Below are 17,420 nucleotides of genomic sequence, written 5' to 3'. Positions count from 1 at the left end.
TGAGTGTCAGCACCACAGTCCAGGATGAGACAACGAACATCCACAAATACATCACAAAGATGGCCCCAACTGACCGAGTGCTCAGTGAATACCTCAGGCAGCAGAAACCCAAGAAAGTGGAGGAAGGAAAGGAACCATCATGGAAGGACAGGCCGCTGCACGGTATGTACCACCGGCAGATAGAGGAGGTGGCTGATATCCAGAAATCCTACCAGTGGCTGGACAAAGCTGCATTGAAAGACAGCACAGAGGCACTAATCATGGCAGCACAAGAACAAGCTCTGAGTACAAGATCCATAGAGGCTGGGGTCTATCACACCAGGCAAGACCCCAGGTGCAGGCTGTGTAAAGATGCCTCTGAGACAATCTAGCACATAACAGCAGAGTGCAAGATGCTAGCAGGCAGGGCGTACATGGAACACCATAACCAAGAAACATCTGTGCCGAATATGGCCTGGAAGTGCCAAGGTCAAAATGGAAGACGCCCCCAAGGGTGGTGGAGAATGACCGAGCTAAGATCCTGTGGGACTTCCAGATACAGACGGACAAAATGGTGGTGGCTAACCAACCGGACATAGTGGTGCTAGACAAACATGAGAAGACGGCCGTAGTGATCGATGTAGCGGTTCCGAATGACAGCAATATCAGGAAGAACAAACACGAGAAGCTAGAGAAATACCAAGGGCTCAGAGAAGAGCTCGAGAAGATGTGGAGGGTGAAGGTGAAGGTGGTCCCAGTGGTAATCGGAGCACTAGGTGCAGTGACTCCCAAGCTAGGCGAGTGGTTCCAGCAGATCCTGGGAACAACATCAGAGATCTCTGTCCAGAAGAGCGCAGTCCCTAGGAACAGCTAAGATACTGCGCAGGACCCTCAAGCTCCCAGGCCTCTGGTAGAGGACCCGAGCTTGAAGGATTGACTGCCCACAGGGGCGAGTGGGGAAAGAATATATATGTATATATATATATATACACACACACACACACACACACACACACACACACACACACATATATATATATATATATATATATATATATATATATATATATATATATATATAATTTAATTTTGTAACTTCTTCTCACAGCACAGACTGCTTTTGATGCAAAATTTATGTTTTACATTACAGACATGTCAGAGAGATGGACGTATATATTTCATTCTTTGGGTGAACCCACCACCAATAAGCAGCCATTATCATATTTGCAATTGATTCAGTGAACTGAGTTGGATGTATCGCTCTCATTTTTTTAGTTTATTTAACAGAAAAATGAAACTGATGCACTCTCATAAACTTAGAATTAACCCTTTAAAACAACATATGGCTACCAGTGGAAACCACCATGTTTCCCCACCATCTTGAATACACTAGCTGAAGTGTGCACCACCTTTCTATTTAATTGCACTTTTGGCTAGAGACCAGCCACATACATTGTGTTCCAAATGAGGAGAAGAATAAAATTTGTGGGCATTTGTTTACTGTGGGGGCAAATTTTAATTTGTGTCTGCACCTTAAGACTCCACATGTGAAGGATCATTTCTATCTCTTACCATCTGTTTATACAATAAATCCAGCGAGCCCAGTCACTGAGTTTGGTACTACTGATTTTTCCTTGTGGGATGTGGAACCAAATAATGTGCTGATTGAGACTGAATCTATGAACCTTAATCCTGCGACCAGCTCCAGTGTTAATGGCCTTGATTATGAACTGCTAGGCAATGTTTCCATGGACAATGATATTATGAGCATTTGTCATGTACCTGAACTAACTCATTCAGAGTGGAACTGGGGGGTCCAAGAGGCCCGTCCAGCATCCTGTCTTGTCAGCTGGGGGGTCCAAGTTACCTGTTCTGCCATCAGCAGCTTTTATTCAGTCGCCTGCTGCGCCACCACCTGCTCCTGCAGCTGCCACGCCGCCGTCTGGTCCTGCTGCCATCCGTCCACGTCCAGCACCTCAACATCGCCGGCCACTTTCCAGGCCACTGCCTGGACATCATCGCCATCGCGGGCAGCCTCTTGAACTGTGTCGCTGCCGTTTTTCACGCAGACAGCCTCCAGATCTCCTCTGTCGCCACTGCTGGCTCCGCAGACGTCCTCCTGAACTGTTGAGTTGCCGTCACTTTCCACGTGGTCGGCCACCTGAACTGTTGGGCCATGAACTCCTGTGCCGTCGCCCTCCTGAAAGGTTTACGAACTGTTTCCAGAGCTTGAGTGCCTCTCTTAGACTTTTGTTTTGAACTGTTATCCAAAACGAAAAAAGTAAGGAGCACTCTGATTAGTGTGAGACAGTCTGACTGCTTGAATTTTTCAACACTGACTTTCCTAGACAGTGTGTTGCTTGTACAAAGGGCATTCAGCCTCGGTATTTACACTTTACTCAACATGGATATATGAAGATCATTACGAGTAGTCATTGCTCTCTGGTCATTGCTGCCAGTTAATCTTCAGTTAATCAAATTGTCTTCCCTTCATTGTGACATTCATTGTGATTTGGTGCTATATAAATAAAATTGAATTGAATTGAGGATGTATCATTTATGTAAAGTGCTGAGGATTGTCTCCTTGTCAGAAATAGGCCATCTCTCAGCTACCAAGTTAGGAAAAGTGGCACAGAAGTCTTTTTTTTTGACAAACAAGTTATTTATTAGTTGGTTTATTTATTTAATTATTGTTACCTAAACAAATAACATAACCTTTTGGATAGCAAAGCTGTTTATACAATAAAAACACAGCACAGCAGATCAATAGTCTGATCACCTCAGACTGCAAGGTGAAATATCCTTTAGCATGAACAACAAAACAAATTGCTTTAACTTATTTAACAATACATACATCGTAAGTGAAAAGAATATCAAATAAAACTTCATGTTAAATGACAGCACATATTTAGTCAGTTTTTTTGCTACTAGAGAAAAAAAAACTCACTTGTTCTGAGAGGCAAAAGAGGAACTGGGGTAATCAGAATTTGAATCAGCATACATAAGTAAGTCATGGGTGGCAGACATGTATGTGAGGGTAGTGAAAAAACTGTTATGAGGATAGTGAGCAATGTTGTGCTTGTTTAAGCACAACATTGATTAATTAAGCATTCTCCTTTTTAAATGTGTAATTGTTAAATCAAATATAGCTTACAATCTAGTGTAATAACAAGTCACATTAAAGCAGATCCCCTGCTGGTTAAAGATCCTGGATATAAGGATAAGTATTACACACATCTAGGTAAATGTATTTGTAGGTGTGCAACCGCCATGAAATTTCCATCAGATGTCGGTAACAACCCATTCAATCCACACATGTAAAGAAATCAAACAATCGATATGCATAGATTAAGTTATGTTTAAAAGTGAGAAATAACACAGGGGAAAAGTATTAAACACGCTTACTCAAATGTATTTAATACTTCATACAAAAGCCTTTGTCTGCGATGATTGCTTTAATTACGATGCCTACTGTTATGGCCCGTCTAGGCGCAGCCAGACCACAACATAAAGGGTGATCCATCCCCGTCCAACCCCAAGCAGCACATCACACACTTAATATTTTGTGACAGTGATTTATTTAGGGGAGACCGGGGATAGTTGTAACATTTTTGACATTTCTGTCTGTAAATGGGAGTTCTTTTAAGGTACTGGATTCAAAATGTAATGCAAAGTATTTACATGTCTCGGCTATTAAATAGTGCAGCTATTTTCTCTGCAGCACAATTACCCATTGCATGGTATGGTCTCAAACACAAAGAGTGAAATGTTACAATTAACCCCATAGTCTGGGTTAGTTGTAACATATCCTGGGGTGAAATGTAACACAATGAAATAAGGGTACTAACAAAACATTAACATCTAATCTTTGTTTATTCAACACATGAATGCACTTAGAGCCATTTATGTAACTATGTGTGTGTGACAGAATGCAGAAATCTAGCTTTTGAACATATTCCAACCCCCCAAAAAAGACAAATTATGGAATTTTCTGCAACTGAATATTTTATTAATTTTTGTTGGTCTTCCTTGAGTTTGGCCTCATTGGCTCAGTGGGCATTATAACCTACAACCCTTGCACCAACTTTTGAACATAACAATGAAGCTGAAAAAATGTAGTTGTTCACCAGCATCGCAATTCCATTACTTTTTATCATGGCTTACCTTGGTGTGGTTTGCAAAGTGCTTCAGAAAGATGAGGAAATCTGTTTCTTGCACCCATCCAGATTTATTTCCACTACCAATACTTCCTACTGGTCCATCTCTGACACAGTGGTCTGCATAATGTATGTGTGGGAACACAAACAGTGGAGGAATTGTGTTGCCAATGGCATTAACTGCATATACAAAAGCGACCAGTGAACCTCTCTCTGCTGATGTCGTTGCCCCAACTTGTTTAATATAAGTTAAAGTAATAGTGTGGTAAGTTGTAACATCTGCATTATTGTTACAACTGACCCAGACTGTTGCTGTTACAACTGACCCAGACTCCTATAGCCATGAACTAGCTAACATTACAGCCAACAGCTAAAACATTAGCACTAAAGACCTACACAGAATATATCCCCATAGACATGCAAATAACATAATTTAAGTTTGATGAGTTTAACTGCAAAGCAGATAATGCTATTAGAAATTGAACTAAAGTAGATAAACGTACTTTTTGGCATAAAAATTACTTTTTTTCGTGTTAAATTGTCCGTGTTTAACAAAATGTGCTGATTTTTCACATGTGATAGCAGTTCTGAATTGGGCATGCACATGATGAGTCACATCATTTGAAACTTAGCCCTGATTGGAGAAATTGGAAGTGTTACAACTGACCCACGTTACAACTATCCCCGGTCTCCCCTACAATAAGTGCGTTAAACCAAGGAAGAGAGCATATCTTAACGTCAGGGTGAACCCAAAGCCAAAACAACAAACAAAAGGTAACCTATCTCAAGAATAAACAACTTACCTACCCAAAAAGAACAAAACCAAACGACACTCACTTTACTCCCTGCCTAACAAAAACAGGAGAAAACTGATCAAACAAAAAGGCGGTCCACCCCTACATGCTCTTACATCGAGTAACATAACACAGTGACACAGTGAATGGTCTGCCGGTTGGGTTGGGCCGAGGATGAATCAAGTAGCAGTCGCCGGCGGTCTCCTCTTATCTGCTGCCTCCCGGTCCGCAGCCAATCGGTGCGAGCCATCCACCCTGGACGCACCAATCCCGGAGGAGCACCTGGACACTCAAATTTGCATGTGATTAAGATCAGTCGTAACACTACTTGCATTGCTCGGGTGTGATTTTGGCCTAGTCTTTCACACAAACTATCTTCAACTCCTGAAGGTTCTGTAGCTCCTTCTGTGAACTCTGAGCTTTGCTTCTTTCCATAGATTTTCAGCTCGATTCAGGTCAGGCAATTGGCTGGGCCGTTCTAGCAGCTCCATTTTCTTTCAGCTGAGAGTTTCTTTAACTTTGTGTTTGGGATCATTGTCTTTCTGAAACATCCACCCTCATTTCATTTTCATCATCCTGGTAGATGGCAGCAGATGTTTATCAAGAAAATCTTGGTACTGTGGAGATACAGAAATTCTTTTATTGCTGCCATATAATCTGCATCATTATAATTGCATTGATAACATTCTTTACAGCATTATTTCATCTAATAATATTTCTCACAGCATTGATATTGCATTAAAGTTATTTACTGAAGATGTTCATTTGAGGATCCTTCCATTATGTTAACTTTTTTACAAGTACGGTCAGAAGTATTTCATACACATTGCATAGTATTTGTGCTCATTAAGAGTTGTTGCTTAGTCTACAGAGGGTCTTAAGCTGTGAAGCGCGACGTCTTCACAATCTATTGTGTTAGAGACTAGAGCATAGAAGGATAACTGCAATACATGCTTACAATACATATAAAACATATAATCTAGGAATGTGTCAGGCCTGAGGCCTTAACTCATTTAGCTTGTAACTGTATTTTAGTCTACTTGGTAACAGATGACCAGAGTCAATAATTAGCCCCAGGCTTGAAGTTTATTACCTTGTATGAAAGGTGTTATAGAAAAGAGAAGTTCTATGTCTGTTTATAGCCATTAAAGATGTACAAGATGTACCATTCACTGTAACTAATGTCTTTAACCTATTTTAATGTGTAATTGATGCCATGGGGGGCGTATACCCCACTGCTTTATAAGTGTTCTCCATATGTATTTTTGTCAGAAGACATGTGCTGATGTTTTCTCCTGGCTGTTAATAAACTCACCGTTTGATTGCACTTTTCTGGGGCTTCCGTGGTTTGTGACACTGCTCTACATTGATCGATTTCGCGACAGTACATTTTTACATTCATCCTCCTTTCAATTATATGAAAGATGCCAGTGCTGAATGTTGAAAAATAAAATAACCCAACATTATAATGAACCCACCTCCAAGCTTCATTATTTGTGTATAAACATACTATGTATTAGTCTCATCTGGCCAGACTATATTCTAACAGTATTTCACAGGGCTGTCAAAGTGTGGTTCAGCAAACTCTGAATGCGCTTTAATATGCTATTTCTTCACCAATGGAGTATTCCACATTGAACGTTTACACAGGGCATGACAGTTGCGTGCATTACTTATTTCCTTTAAAATGATTGTATCAGCTAATTTCTGTAGCTTTCTGCAAGGGGTCCTTAGCCTTGAACATCTCTTTTAATAATTGTTTTCACTTCTCTGTCTAAAATCTTTTTGGGATCATCAGGTCTTGATCAATTTATGGTGAAATGATGTTCTTTCAACTTCTTTTTTTTTTTTTTTTACCCCAACAGTGCTCACTGGAGCCTTCAGTAGTTTAGAAATCCTTCTGTGACCAATGTTATCAATATGTGTTGCAACAGTCTCAAGAGACCACATTGATTTTACCCATCATGAGATGTTTGTTGAGCAAAACCTCAGTAATGACACAGCTTTTTATAACTGATAGGTTTGTAGCTTGCGTTGTGTAAGTGTGTGTGTGTGTGTGTGTGTGTGTGTGTGTGTGTGTGTGTGTGTGTGTGTGTGTGTGTGTGTGTTGGGTCAGAGTGTGACCCCATAAACAACTTCCCTAAACCTGCTGGCCTGGAAGTCCAGCAGTTCATCTAAACAAAAGGCACTCTCTCATACTCCCAGGGTGTGGGTGTGAATGCTAGAGCACTCTGGTATGCACACAAAGTGTTTGCAGACTAGTAAGGATCAAACCTCTACCAACATGACATTGTTGATAGAGGTTCATATATGAGTAGATATTTCAAAGCATAAATGACAATCAACAATACAAATCTAACAATAGCCCATCAGTTGAGACTGAACCAGCTGATAGTAATTTGCCTAAGTGACAGAATTGCTTTCTTATTACTATACAGTTCAGCTGGTGTCACAACTCTCCATGCCTTTTTGCACCTTTTTCATGTGTTCAATACTTTTTCCGTGTAATTTTTCATTATACATGCTTGTAATAATGACTTGTATGGACTGGATGGATTGTTACTGACATGGCAAGAATTTTATGTTAATTATACCTTTAGAAAAATGTTTACTCAGAAAATTGGTGACTTATTTTACTCGCTGTAAGTGCCCACTGCTTTCTGTTCAGCTTCATTTCAGAAGTTGATCTCATGGCTCTGTGTTCTGCAGTATTTGTTGGGCGTGGATGTTAGATTATGGAGAAACTCTCTTCTCACATATCCAGAATTTTGCATTGGAACATGATTCATCATTCCAGCTTTTTTCTGAGTCGTAAGTTTTTATCTCTCCACAGTTTTCATTTCTGCCACCATTTGGTTCCCCACTATTCCAGTAGCTGAAATACAAATAAAATTATAAAAGTTAAACTCAACAATTCAGTCAGTCTTTGGTTTTGTGTGACACGATATTAGCTAAAATAAGTTAGTTAATGTACTTAATGACATAAGAAGACTTTGTGGACAAGAAAGGAATTTAATTTGTATTTCAACCTTGTGGTCATGCGAGTCCCATCCACCCATTTCCATGTCCCCTCTGTCTCTGAGTCAGTCAGTCCAATCCACAAACGCATCTTGAGCTGGTTCACAAAGTTCTTTTTTAGAAAGAGAGAAACTAAATGTAAACATGCAGAACTTAAAGTGATTCATCAGTGTATCCTCTGTTTTCATGCAGTTTCATTCACATGTGTATTATGATTAAACACACACCTGTTCCCCTCGGCTGTTAATAATCATCAGGTCTGCACCTTTTTGAAGACAGTCTTGTCTGCTTTCCTCCCAGGATTTCTTCTCTGAAGAAACTTGAAACAAACTACCATTGAATGCCACCCAGTTTTGTTGATAAGCTGTTTAAGAAAATCAGAATAAAAATTTGGGTTTACTGGGGGACAGGTAGCATCCATACAACTCCAGTCATAAGCCTTTAAAAACCATTGCTTTGGAGAAGAAATCAGTGGTACAAATTCAAAACACAAAAAAATTTGAAAAATGTTAAATTTTTGTGACCTCAGAGGGAGTGCTTCTCGGATTTAATAATGTGTGTCTGGTAATGTTGCTCAAGTCAGCAACTGTCACTGTCTTGAGAAAGTTAATTAAAGTTAGGGGGAAATCAACTTTTCTCTTCTGTCCACTTCTCGTTTTGAATCCTTGATGGTGTTACAGTAATTTATAGCATAGCACACTCTGAACCAAAACCACAGTATAAACATGTCTTCTATTAACATGAAGAACGCTAGAGTTATTTTTGGAGCTGAGAAGTCAGTTAAACATCAGAAGGTTGTTTCTTGTCAATGCAGGTTAATGCCCCACTATAAACAGTCTAAATAAGCTTATATGAACGTATAGAATATTCATATGTTCACTCACATTAGCCTCAGGTTACATTTACAACTTTACCCTTCAAAGGCCTTTCCCAAGATACATTCTCTTGCAAACTCCACACACTCCACACAAGCCCAGGATTGTTGTGCTAACCACACATCACTATGCTGCTCTCCCCCCAAGATCCACTGTTAAATTGCTGTTAGAGATAAAATAAGCAGCTGGATAGTATAGTGGTAAGACTACACACCTTTAGAGTGGGATTTGAAAGTTTGATTCCCACCCGGTATCCAGTAAGGGTCCTAGCTAGACCCCCCCATGCTAAACCCAAGCCCTGGAATGGTGTGGCCTGTCCCAGCTTGGACACAAGCATTTCCCTACATGTTGTGCTGTGTATGTGACAAAAAAATTGAATTTTAAATGGCCATTGAGCATTAAGAAATAATTACCTTGAAGCTTTCTCTGAAGATTGTCACTGTTTGTGATCAGGTTGTCAAATCTTTTCTGGAGCTGTTCTTTCTCTTCAACCAGGTTGTTGTAACGGGTCTGTAATTGGGTCTGTTGAGTTTTCAGGTTGTTGTAACTGGTCTGTAATTGGCTCTGTTCAGTTTTCAGGTTGTTGTAACTGGTCTGTAATTGGCTCTGTTCAGTTTTCAGGTTGTTGCAACTGGTCTGTAATTGGCTCTGTTCAGTTTTCAGGTTGTTGTAACTGGTCTGTAATTGGCTCTGTTCAGTTTTCAGGTTGTTGCAACTGGTCTGTAATTGGCTCTGTTCAGTTTTCAGGTTGTTGCAACTGGTCTGTAATTGGCTCTGTTCAGTTTTCAGGTTGTTGTAACTGGTCTGTAACTGGTTTCTCTCGCTGGTCACGTTGTCGTAAAGCTTGTGTAGTATCACTGTCTCCATTTCCCACTGAGATTTGCCTTGGGTGACTGTGTTGGACACGTCATCATTAAATAAATGCATCACCTGTGAGAATGTTAGCATGCTAATTAAACTTCTGTTGTACTCACAAAGAAAAACTAAAGTTATGAGTCCAATGAAGAGGAAAAGACACAGCAGACCCAGAAGAATCACAGCAGCTCTGCAGAAACTCTTCTTTACAAATTCAGCACCTGAAGGTAGAAGTCAATATTTGTTATGTGTAAAAATGAAAAATGTTCATATCCTCAAAAATTTAATATAACACCAGTTTCATTTCTTCTCTTTTTTTTAAATCAAAAAGTAGTACGTGAGAATTTCTGCTCCTAAAATCAGTATCTGAGAATGGGTCTTGGTGTCAGTGACACAAATAGTGTTAGTTACAAAGTATTTGTATTGTATTATTTTCTCTTCTGAGCTTTTTCCAAACAAGCAAACACCGGCAACAGTGTAAACTTCGATTAACACTGAAACTGTCATGGCTGCAACGGCAGACGTGTGGGGTTATGAGTGAGAACCCAAGATGCAGGCACTGCTGATGTGAGTGAGCTTTATTGTGGAGAGGGACATGCAACAAAAGGCGAGGGTGGCGAGAACAGAACTGAGAAATCGCCTAAACTGGGAAAAACTAAGAACTAAACAACAAACCTGAACACAAGGAGACAGAGAGTAGAGTTACATGAAGAATGAAAGCATAGAGAAACACAGGGAGAAAACACAGCCAGAACAGCAACAAGCAGAAGGAAACACAGGGCTTATATACACAGTGGAGTAATCAGGGAATAAGAGACAGGAGGGAAACACAGCTGGGAGAAATCAGAGCTGACGAGACAAGGGGAAGCAAAACCAGACACACTAACATAAGACACGGGACTTCACAATAAAACAGGAAACTCACACACGCAAAGACACAGACTCAGAGACACAGGCTTTACACAGAGACCTGACTACACTGGAACAGAGGGAGCACCGAATAACATGAGGGGCAAACAGATCAAAACCCAGGACCTAGAAATACCAAAACTAAAACACACACATCAATAACATCAGGGATATAAATAATAAACAATTCAACTCACTGGGTCACAGACCCAGGACCATGACAGAAACTAATCAAAACTAAATTATTATTGTTATCTCAATCAAAATTAACAGCTAACAAAAATCCACAACTACAGTAACTCTACAGCAGATTGCATTTCCTGAAATTAGTCGTTTGTTTTCTTCAGACAGTTTATATAAAATTCTTAATTTTAGTTTTAGTTTTATTTGTCCACAAAACTAAGTAATTCTGTGAGCTAAGGTGTAGGTCTATTAGGTTATGTTGTGGTGATCCTCGGTTTGAGGCATGGGTGTTCATACTGGAGTGCAAAATTAAAACCAATGGAAGATGTACAAGAAAGGTTCAAAGCCATCAGGTGCTCAGTTTAGAAAAAATAGAAAAGAAGAGGAGGAGAAAGGAGCAAAAGATACAGGTAAGCAGATGTGTCTTTGGATAACGGCAGGTCATCCTGAAACAATCAGAATCAGAATACTTTATTAATCCCTAAGGAAATTTTGTGGATTACAGTTGCTCCAAAAAGAAATGGTAAAAATAGTAACAGTAACAGACTAAACTCCAAACAATACAATATATTACAGATTTTAATATTAATTAGTCATTGTCAATTGTTGATTTGTCCTGTTCTCATTGTATGACGAATTATGATGGCTGTTTGGTAGCCGTTTGCATACAATGCATACTCTCTCTCTCTCTTCATATGTGTGTGTGTACAACAGTTTTATGTTAATGTACAATACTTAATATGTTTTGTGTGTGTGTGTGTGTGTGTGGGGGGGGGGGGGGGGGGGTGTTCGCCCGGGGCGCCAAACAGGGTAGGACCGCCACTGCATGCATCGGTTAAATCTCTCGACTCCAGCTACATGACGCGCAGCTGGAAACACTTCCCGCAAGTCGAGCTACCCGAGATTCACAGAATTTACAGAAAATGTTACATTTTTGTGATTTATATCGTTATCGGGACGATAGAATTCTTATATCAGGATATGAGATTTTGGTCATATCGCACAGCCCTATATCCTCATACATTTTATTATAACACCAATTGCTATTTTTATCTAAAATCAGCATCTGAGAATGAGTCTTGGTGGCAACGACACAAATACTGTTAGTTTCAAAATATTTGTATTGTATTGTTTTCTCTTCAGCGCTCGTTCCAAATGGTGTTTAAATTAACCTTGAAACTAATCAAAACTAAAGTAAATACAGACATTAAATAAAAACTAAACTGAAAAACCCACACATTCTGGAAAACAGCTGAGTGTAAACCCAGATAAAAACAAAACAAAACTGTATATCTCGATCAAAATTAACAGCCAACAAAAAATCCAAAACTACAGTAACACTATAGCAAGCCAGACTCTAGATTACTTTTTCCTGAATTAAGTCTTTTTTCTTCAGACAGTTTGTATAGAATTCTCAGTTTTATTTTTAGATTTGTGCACAAAACTTTAGTAACAGTAATTGTAAGATCTATAGATAGGTTTGTGGTTTTTACCTGGGGGTGAAGGTCCAGTTGTTTTACATTGTACGGTTTGGATCACTTCATGATTCACATAAATGTCTTCCACAGACTGATGCTCCCTTTGAAACTTTCTGCGACAAGCTAATACTTCATCCGTACTCACATAGACTGCATCCATGATTTTTATCTGTATTGGAGGTTTAGTTGGGTCTTTAAGTCTCTGAGGTGATCAGTGCTTTGCGAGAGTCTCTGTAGTTGTGTGCAGTAGCTCTGACCTGTGTGAAAATATATTGACACAAGCAGTTCTCTTTTTAACAGGGAACTGAGATCTGATAGCACTCCTCGGGGCTGTGTTTGAATATGCACTTAGTACTAGCTGCAGCACTTTTTCCACTTGAAAGAATTTAAAATATATCACACATTATAAGCAGTGATGGGAATAACGGTGTTAGTTGCCGTCAGTAACACCGTTACTTTTTTCAGTAACGGGTAATCTAACTAATTACTATTCCTATCGTTACAACGCCATTAGTTACTAACAAGAAAATGCGGTCCCTTACTATTTTTCAACAAACAGACGGTTGAAGCTGTGTTCAGATTAACGCATCTTATATCAGTTGCACGGAAGTAGCTGACTACGTAAGTAATCTGGACGCTACAGCTTTAAGCAGCTGTGCGCAGGGTTGTCAAAGTGTGGTTCAGCAAACTCTGAATGCGCTTTAATATGCTATTTCTTCACCAATGGAGTATTCCACATTGAACATTTACACAGGCCATGGCAGTTGCGTGCATTACTTATTTCCTTCAAAATGATTGTATCAGCTAATTTCTTGGCCTTGAACATCTCTTTTAATAATCGTTTTCACTTCTCTGTCTAAAATCTTTTTGGGATCATCAGGTTTTGATCGATTTATGGTGAAATGATGTTCTTTCAACTTCTTTTTTTTTTTCACCCCAACAGTGCTCACTGGAGCCTTCAGTAGTTTATAAATCCTTCTGTAACCAATGTTATCAATATGTGTTACAACAGTCTCAACAGACCACATTGATTTTACCCATCATGAGATGTTTGTTGAGCAAAACCTCAGTAATGACACAGCTTTTTATCAGTTGAGACTGAACCAGCTGATAGTAATTTGCCTAAGTGACAGAATTGCTTTCTTATTACTATACGGTTCAGCTGGTGTCACAACTCTCCATGCCTTTTTGCACCTTTTTCATGTGTTCAATACTTTTTCCGTGTCATTTTTCATTATTATACATGCTTGTAATAATGACTTGTAGTGATGGCCAAATTAAGCTTTCTGAAGCACTGAAGCTTGTATTGAAAAACGGTTCATTACTCGAAGCTTATCAACACAGTCTTCTCTGGTGACATCTGGTGGCCAAAAATATGAAGAGCAGCTTGAATCCACAAAATAAAACCAACTGCTTCATTATGATTGCCCACTTTACAGAGTGGAATTCTGTCTGATATTGGGCCTCCGTTGTGTTGCTTTGAACGTGTATTTTTGGGGGGTTTAAAAAAAATGTGGTTTAGTTGTTTAATAAATAATCTTGACCAGTAAACTCTCCTTGTTCAAACATGCACCATGGTGTGGTCTTTCTTTGCTTGTGACTTCTTGATGTTGGTAAATACAATAATTAAAAAATACCACATTACATATAATATACATATGATAATGTACAACACATTATGAAGTATGCTTCTGCTGTGAGGTCCTGCCTCCATGCACTTGTGCAAGTGCTAGACGGGTATATTTATAAATAATATTATGTTAGGGAAATTTTCCTAGACATATTTTTGACCTGGGAGTAGAATTTATTGTGAACTGGAAAGGGAAAATGCTTATGAACTTGCAAATTAAAAACATGATGCATTTAAAGTAACCCTTTTTCATTTTTATTTAAGAAGAGAATTTGTTCTAGTGTGCGATGGGAGATCATTTCTCCTGCCTTAAGGAAAATCCCTTCACATGGCACAGAGGAGGCTGGAGTGCAGAGAAACTGGTAGAGATGCAGTTATACAGTCTACCTGGGCCCCACAAACTATCAGATAAAGAGAATAAATAGATTAAATTGCTGCACATTTGGAAGACTAACATTTTCAGATTAATTAAACAATAAAATATATATTTTTATAACATTACATGTAAAGAGTCAAGTGGAAGTTTTTCTAAAGCTATTTAATGATATTTATATTATGAAAGCAGATTTTTTGACATTTTAAGTTTTTTCCCATTATAAGATAAAATAAAGACGCACAAAACAAAAGCAAACGGCCAGAACACAAAGCTGGAAAACCCACCCGACTGACCAAAATCAACTCAAAATACTCCCACACAACAGAACCTCCTCTATTCCTGGCTGGCTTCAAATCTCTCAGTGGAATGATCAGTGGTTCGCTATCTGTCACCATCAAAACACCACAAATCCCGCGAATGATTCACTTACTTATAAACCATTGAATCAGACACCGAAACAGTTAGGCTCTAAATGAAGCTTCGGACGTCACTGATCACGTGACTCTGGCCAAACGAATCAAGCTTCGACACAGTGCTTCTGAAGCAGAGTGTTGATTTTTTTGACACACGCACCGGAGTGTCAGCTTCAAGCGGGCCATCACTAATTACTTGTATGGACAGGATGGATTGTTACTGACATGGCAAGAATTTTATGTTAATTATACCTTTAGAAAAATGTTTACTCAGAAAATTGGTGACTTATTTTACTCGCTGTAAGTGTCCACTGCTTTCTGTTCAGCTTCATTTCAGAAGTTGATCTCATGGCTCTGTGTTCTGCAGTATTTGTTGGGCGTGGATGTTAGATTATGGAGAAACTCTCTTCTCACATATCCAGAATTTTGCATTGGAACATGATTCATCATTCCAGCTTTTTTCTGAGTCGTAAGTTTTTATCTCTCCACAGTTTTCATTTCTGCCACCATTTGGTTCCCCACTATTCCAGTAGCTGAAATACAAATAAAATTATAAAAGTTAAACTCAACAATTCAGTCAGTCTTTGGTTTTGTGTGACACGATATTAGCTAAAATAAGTTAGTTAATGTACTTAATGACATAAGAAGACTTTGTGGACAAGAAAGGAATTTAATTTGTATTTCAACCTTGTGGTCATGCGAGTCCCATCCACCCATTTCCATGTCCCCTCTGTCTCTGAGTCAGTCAGTCCAATCCACAAACGCATCTTGAGCTGGTTCACAAAGTTCTTTTTTAGAAAGAGAGAAACTAAATGTAAACATGCAGAACTTAAAGTGATTCATCAGTGTATCCTCTGTTTTCATGCAGTTTCATTCACATGTGAATTATGATTAAACACACACCTGTTCCCCTCGGCTGTTAATAATCATCAGGTCTGCACCTTTTTGAAGACAGTCTTGTCTGCTTTCCTCCCAGGATTTCTTCTCTGAAGAAACTTGAAACAAACTACCACTGAATGCCACCCAGTTTTGTTGATAAGCTGTTTAAGAAAATCAGAATAAAAATTTGGGTTTACTGGGGGACAGGTAGCATTGATACAACTCCAGTCATAAGCCTTTAAAAACCATTGCTTTGGAGAAGAAATCAGTGGTACAAATTCAAAACACAAAAAAATTTGAAAAATGTTAAATTTTTGTGACCTCAGAGGGAGTGCTTCTCGGATTTAATAATGTGTGTCTGGTAATGTTGCTCAAGTCAGCAACTGTCACTGTCTTGAGAAAGTTAATTAAAGTTAGGGGGAATTCAACTTTTCTCTTCTGTCCACTTCTCGTTTTGAATCCTTGATGGTGTTACAGTAATTTATAGCATAGCACACTCTGAACCAAAACCACAGTATAAACATGTCTTCTATTAACATGAAGAACGCTAGAGTTATTTTTGGAGCTGAGAAGTCAGTTAAACATCAGAAGGTTGTTTCTTGTCAATGCAGGTTAATGCCCCACTATAAACGGTCTAAATAAGCTTATATGAACGTATAGAATATTCATATGTTCACTCACATTAGCCTCAGTTTACATTTACAACTTTACCCTTCAAAGGCCTTTCCCAAGATACATTCTCTTGCAAACTCCACACAAACCCAGGATTGTTGTGCTAACCACACATCACTATATTGCTCTCCCCCCAAGATCCACTGTTAAATTGCTGTTAGAGATAAAATAAGCAGCTGGATAGTATAGTGGTAAGACTACACACCTTTAGAGTGGGATTTGAAAGTTTGATTCCCACCCGGTATCCAGTAAGGGTCCTAGCTAGACCCCCCCCCCCCCCATGCTAAACCCAAGCCCTGGAATGGTGTGGCCTGTCCCAGCTTGGACACAAGCATTTCCCTACATGTTGTGCTGTGTATGTGACAAAAAAATTGAATTTTAAATGGCCATTGAGCATTAAGAAATAATTACCTTGAAGCTTTCTCTGAAGATTGTCACTGTTTGTGGTCAGGTTGTCAAATCTTTTCTGGAGCTGTTCTTTCTCTTCAACCAGGTTGTTGTAACGGGTCTGTAATTGGGTCTGTTGAGTTTTCAGGTTGTTGTAACTGGTCTGTAATTGGCTCTGTTCAGTTTTCAGGTTGTTGTAACTGGTCTGTAATTGGGTCTGTTGAGTTTTCAGGTTGTTGTAACTGGTCTGTAATTGGCTCTGTTCAGTTTTCAGGTTGTTGCAACTGGTCTGTAATTGGCTCTGTTCAGTTTTCAGGTTGTTGTAACTGGTCTGTAACTGGTTTTTCTCGCTGGTCACGTTGTCGTAAAGCTTGTGTAGTATCACTGTCTCCATTTCCCACTGAGATTTGCCTTGGGTGACTGTGTTGGACACGTCATCATTAAATAAATGCATCACCTGTGAGAATGTTAGCATGCTAATTAAACTTCTGTTGTACTCACAAAGAAAAACTAAAGTTATGAGTCCAATGAAGAGGAAAAGACACAGCAGACCCAGAAGAATCACAGCAGCTCTGCAGAAACTCTTCTTTACAAATTCAGCACCTGAAGGTAGAAGTCAATATTTGTTATGTGTAAAAATGAAAAATGTTCATATCCTCAAAAATTTAATATAACACCAGTTTCATTTCTTCTCTTTTTTTTAATCAAAAAGTAGTACGTGAGAATTTCTGCTCCTAAAATCAGTATCTGAGAATGGGTCTTGGTGTCAGTGACACAAATAGTGTTAGTTACAAAGTATTTGTATTGTATTATTT

The 17,420-nt window shown here is 39.0% G+C and overlaps 2 protein-coding genes across 2 annotated transcripts; both read right to left on the bottom strand.

The window, feature by feature from the left end:
* Positions 1 to 7,663: 7,663 nt before the first annotated feature.
* LOC148102548 (uncharacterized) lies at positions 7,664 to 12,433 on the bottom strand. The gene is made up of 6 exons (XM_087841873.1): positions 12,264 to 12,433; positions 9,798 to 9,899; positions 9,237 to 9,716; positions 8,176 to 8,312; positions 7,960 to 8,060; positions 7,664 to 7,805 (listed from the first exon to the last, which is right to left on the bottom strand). The coding sequence occupies exons 1-6, from the start codon at positions 12,406 to 12,408 to the stop codon at positions 7,664 to 7,666; spliced, it is 1,107 nt and encodes a 368-aa protein (XP_087697999.1). The 5' UTR covers positions 12,409 to 12,433.
* A 2,492-nt stretch (positions 12,434 to 14,925) lies between these two features.
* LOC148102547 (uncharacterized) lies at positions 14,926 to 17,186 on the bottom strand. The gene is made up of 5 exons (XM_087842561.1): positions 17,107 to 17,186; positions 16,630 to 17,025; positions 15,571 to 15,707; positions 15,355 to 15,455; positions 14,926 to 15,200 (listed from the first exon to the last, which is right to left on the bottom strand). The coding sequence occupies exons 2-5, from the start codon at positions 16,997 to 16,999 to the stop codon at positions 15,059 to 15,061; spliced, it is 750 nt and encodes a 249-aa protein (XP_087698687.1). The 5' UTR covers positions 17,000 to 17,025; positions 17,107 to 17,186; the 3' UTR covers positions 14,926 to 15,058.
* Between the last annotated feature and the right edge of the window lie 234 nt (positions 17,187 to 17,420).

This window comes from Neolamprologus brichardi, chromosome 6 (assembly GCF_056152115.1).
Source record: "Neolamprologus brichardi isolate AB-2024 chromosome 6, ASM5615211v1, whole genome shotgun sequence".
Taxonomy (NCBI): Eukaryota; Metazoa; Chordata; class Actinopteri; order Cichliformes; family Cichlidae; genus Neolamprologus; species Neolamprologus brichardi.
The sequence above is the reverse complement of the archived record's forward strand: the minus strand, read 5'-3'. Positions and strand labels throughout refer to the sequence as shown.

Excerpts from the sequence above, each read along its gene's own strand:
- LOC148102548 (XM_087841873.1), bottom strand. The coding sequence starts at position 12,408 with ATGGATGCAGTCTATGTGAGTACGGATGAAGTATTAGCTTGTCGCAGA. Across the intron at positions 9,900-12,263 it reads AACTGGACCTTCACCCCCAG|GTGCTGAATTTGTAAAGAAG; the intron begins GTAAAAACCACA and ends TTCTACCTTCAG. Across the intron at positions 8,313-9,236 it reads TCTTCAGAGAAAGCTTCAAG|CTTATCAACAAAACTGGGTG; the intron begins GTAATTATTTCT and ends TTTCTTAAACAG.
- LOC148102547 (XM_087842561.1), bottom strand. The coding sequence starts at position 16,999 with ATGGAGACAGTGATACTACACAAGCTTTACGACAACGTGACCAGCGAG. Across the intron at positions 15,456-15,570 it reads TTAACAGCCGAGGGGAACAG|AACTTTGTGAACCAGCTCAA; the intron begins GTGTGTGTTTAA and ends TTTCTAAAAAAG. Across the intron at positions 15,201-15,354 it reads GGGACTCGCATGACCACAAG|CTACTGGAATAGTGGGGAAC; the intron begins GTTGAAATACAA and ends TTTGTATTTCAG.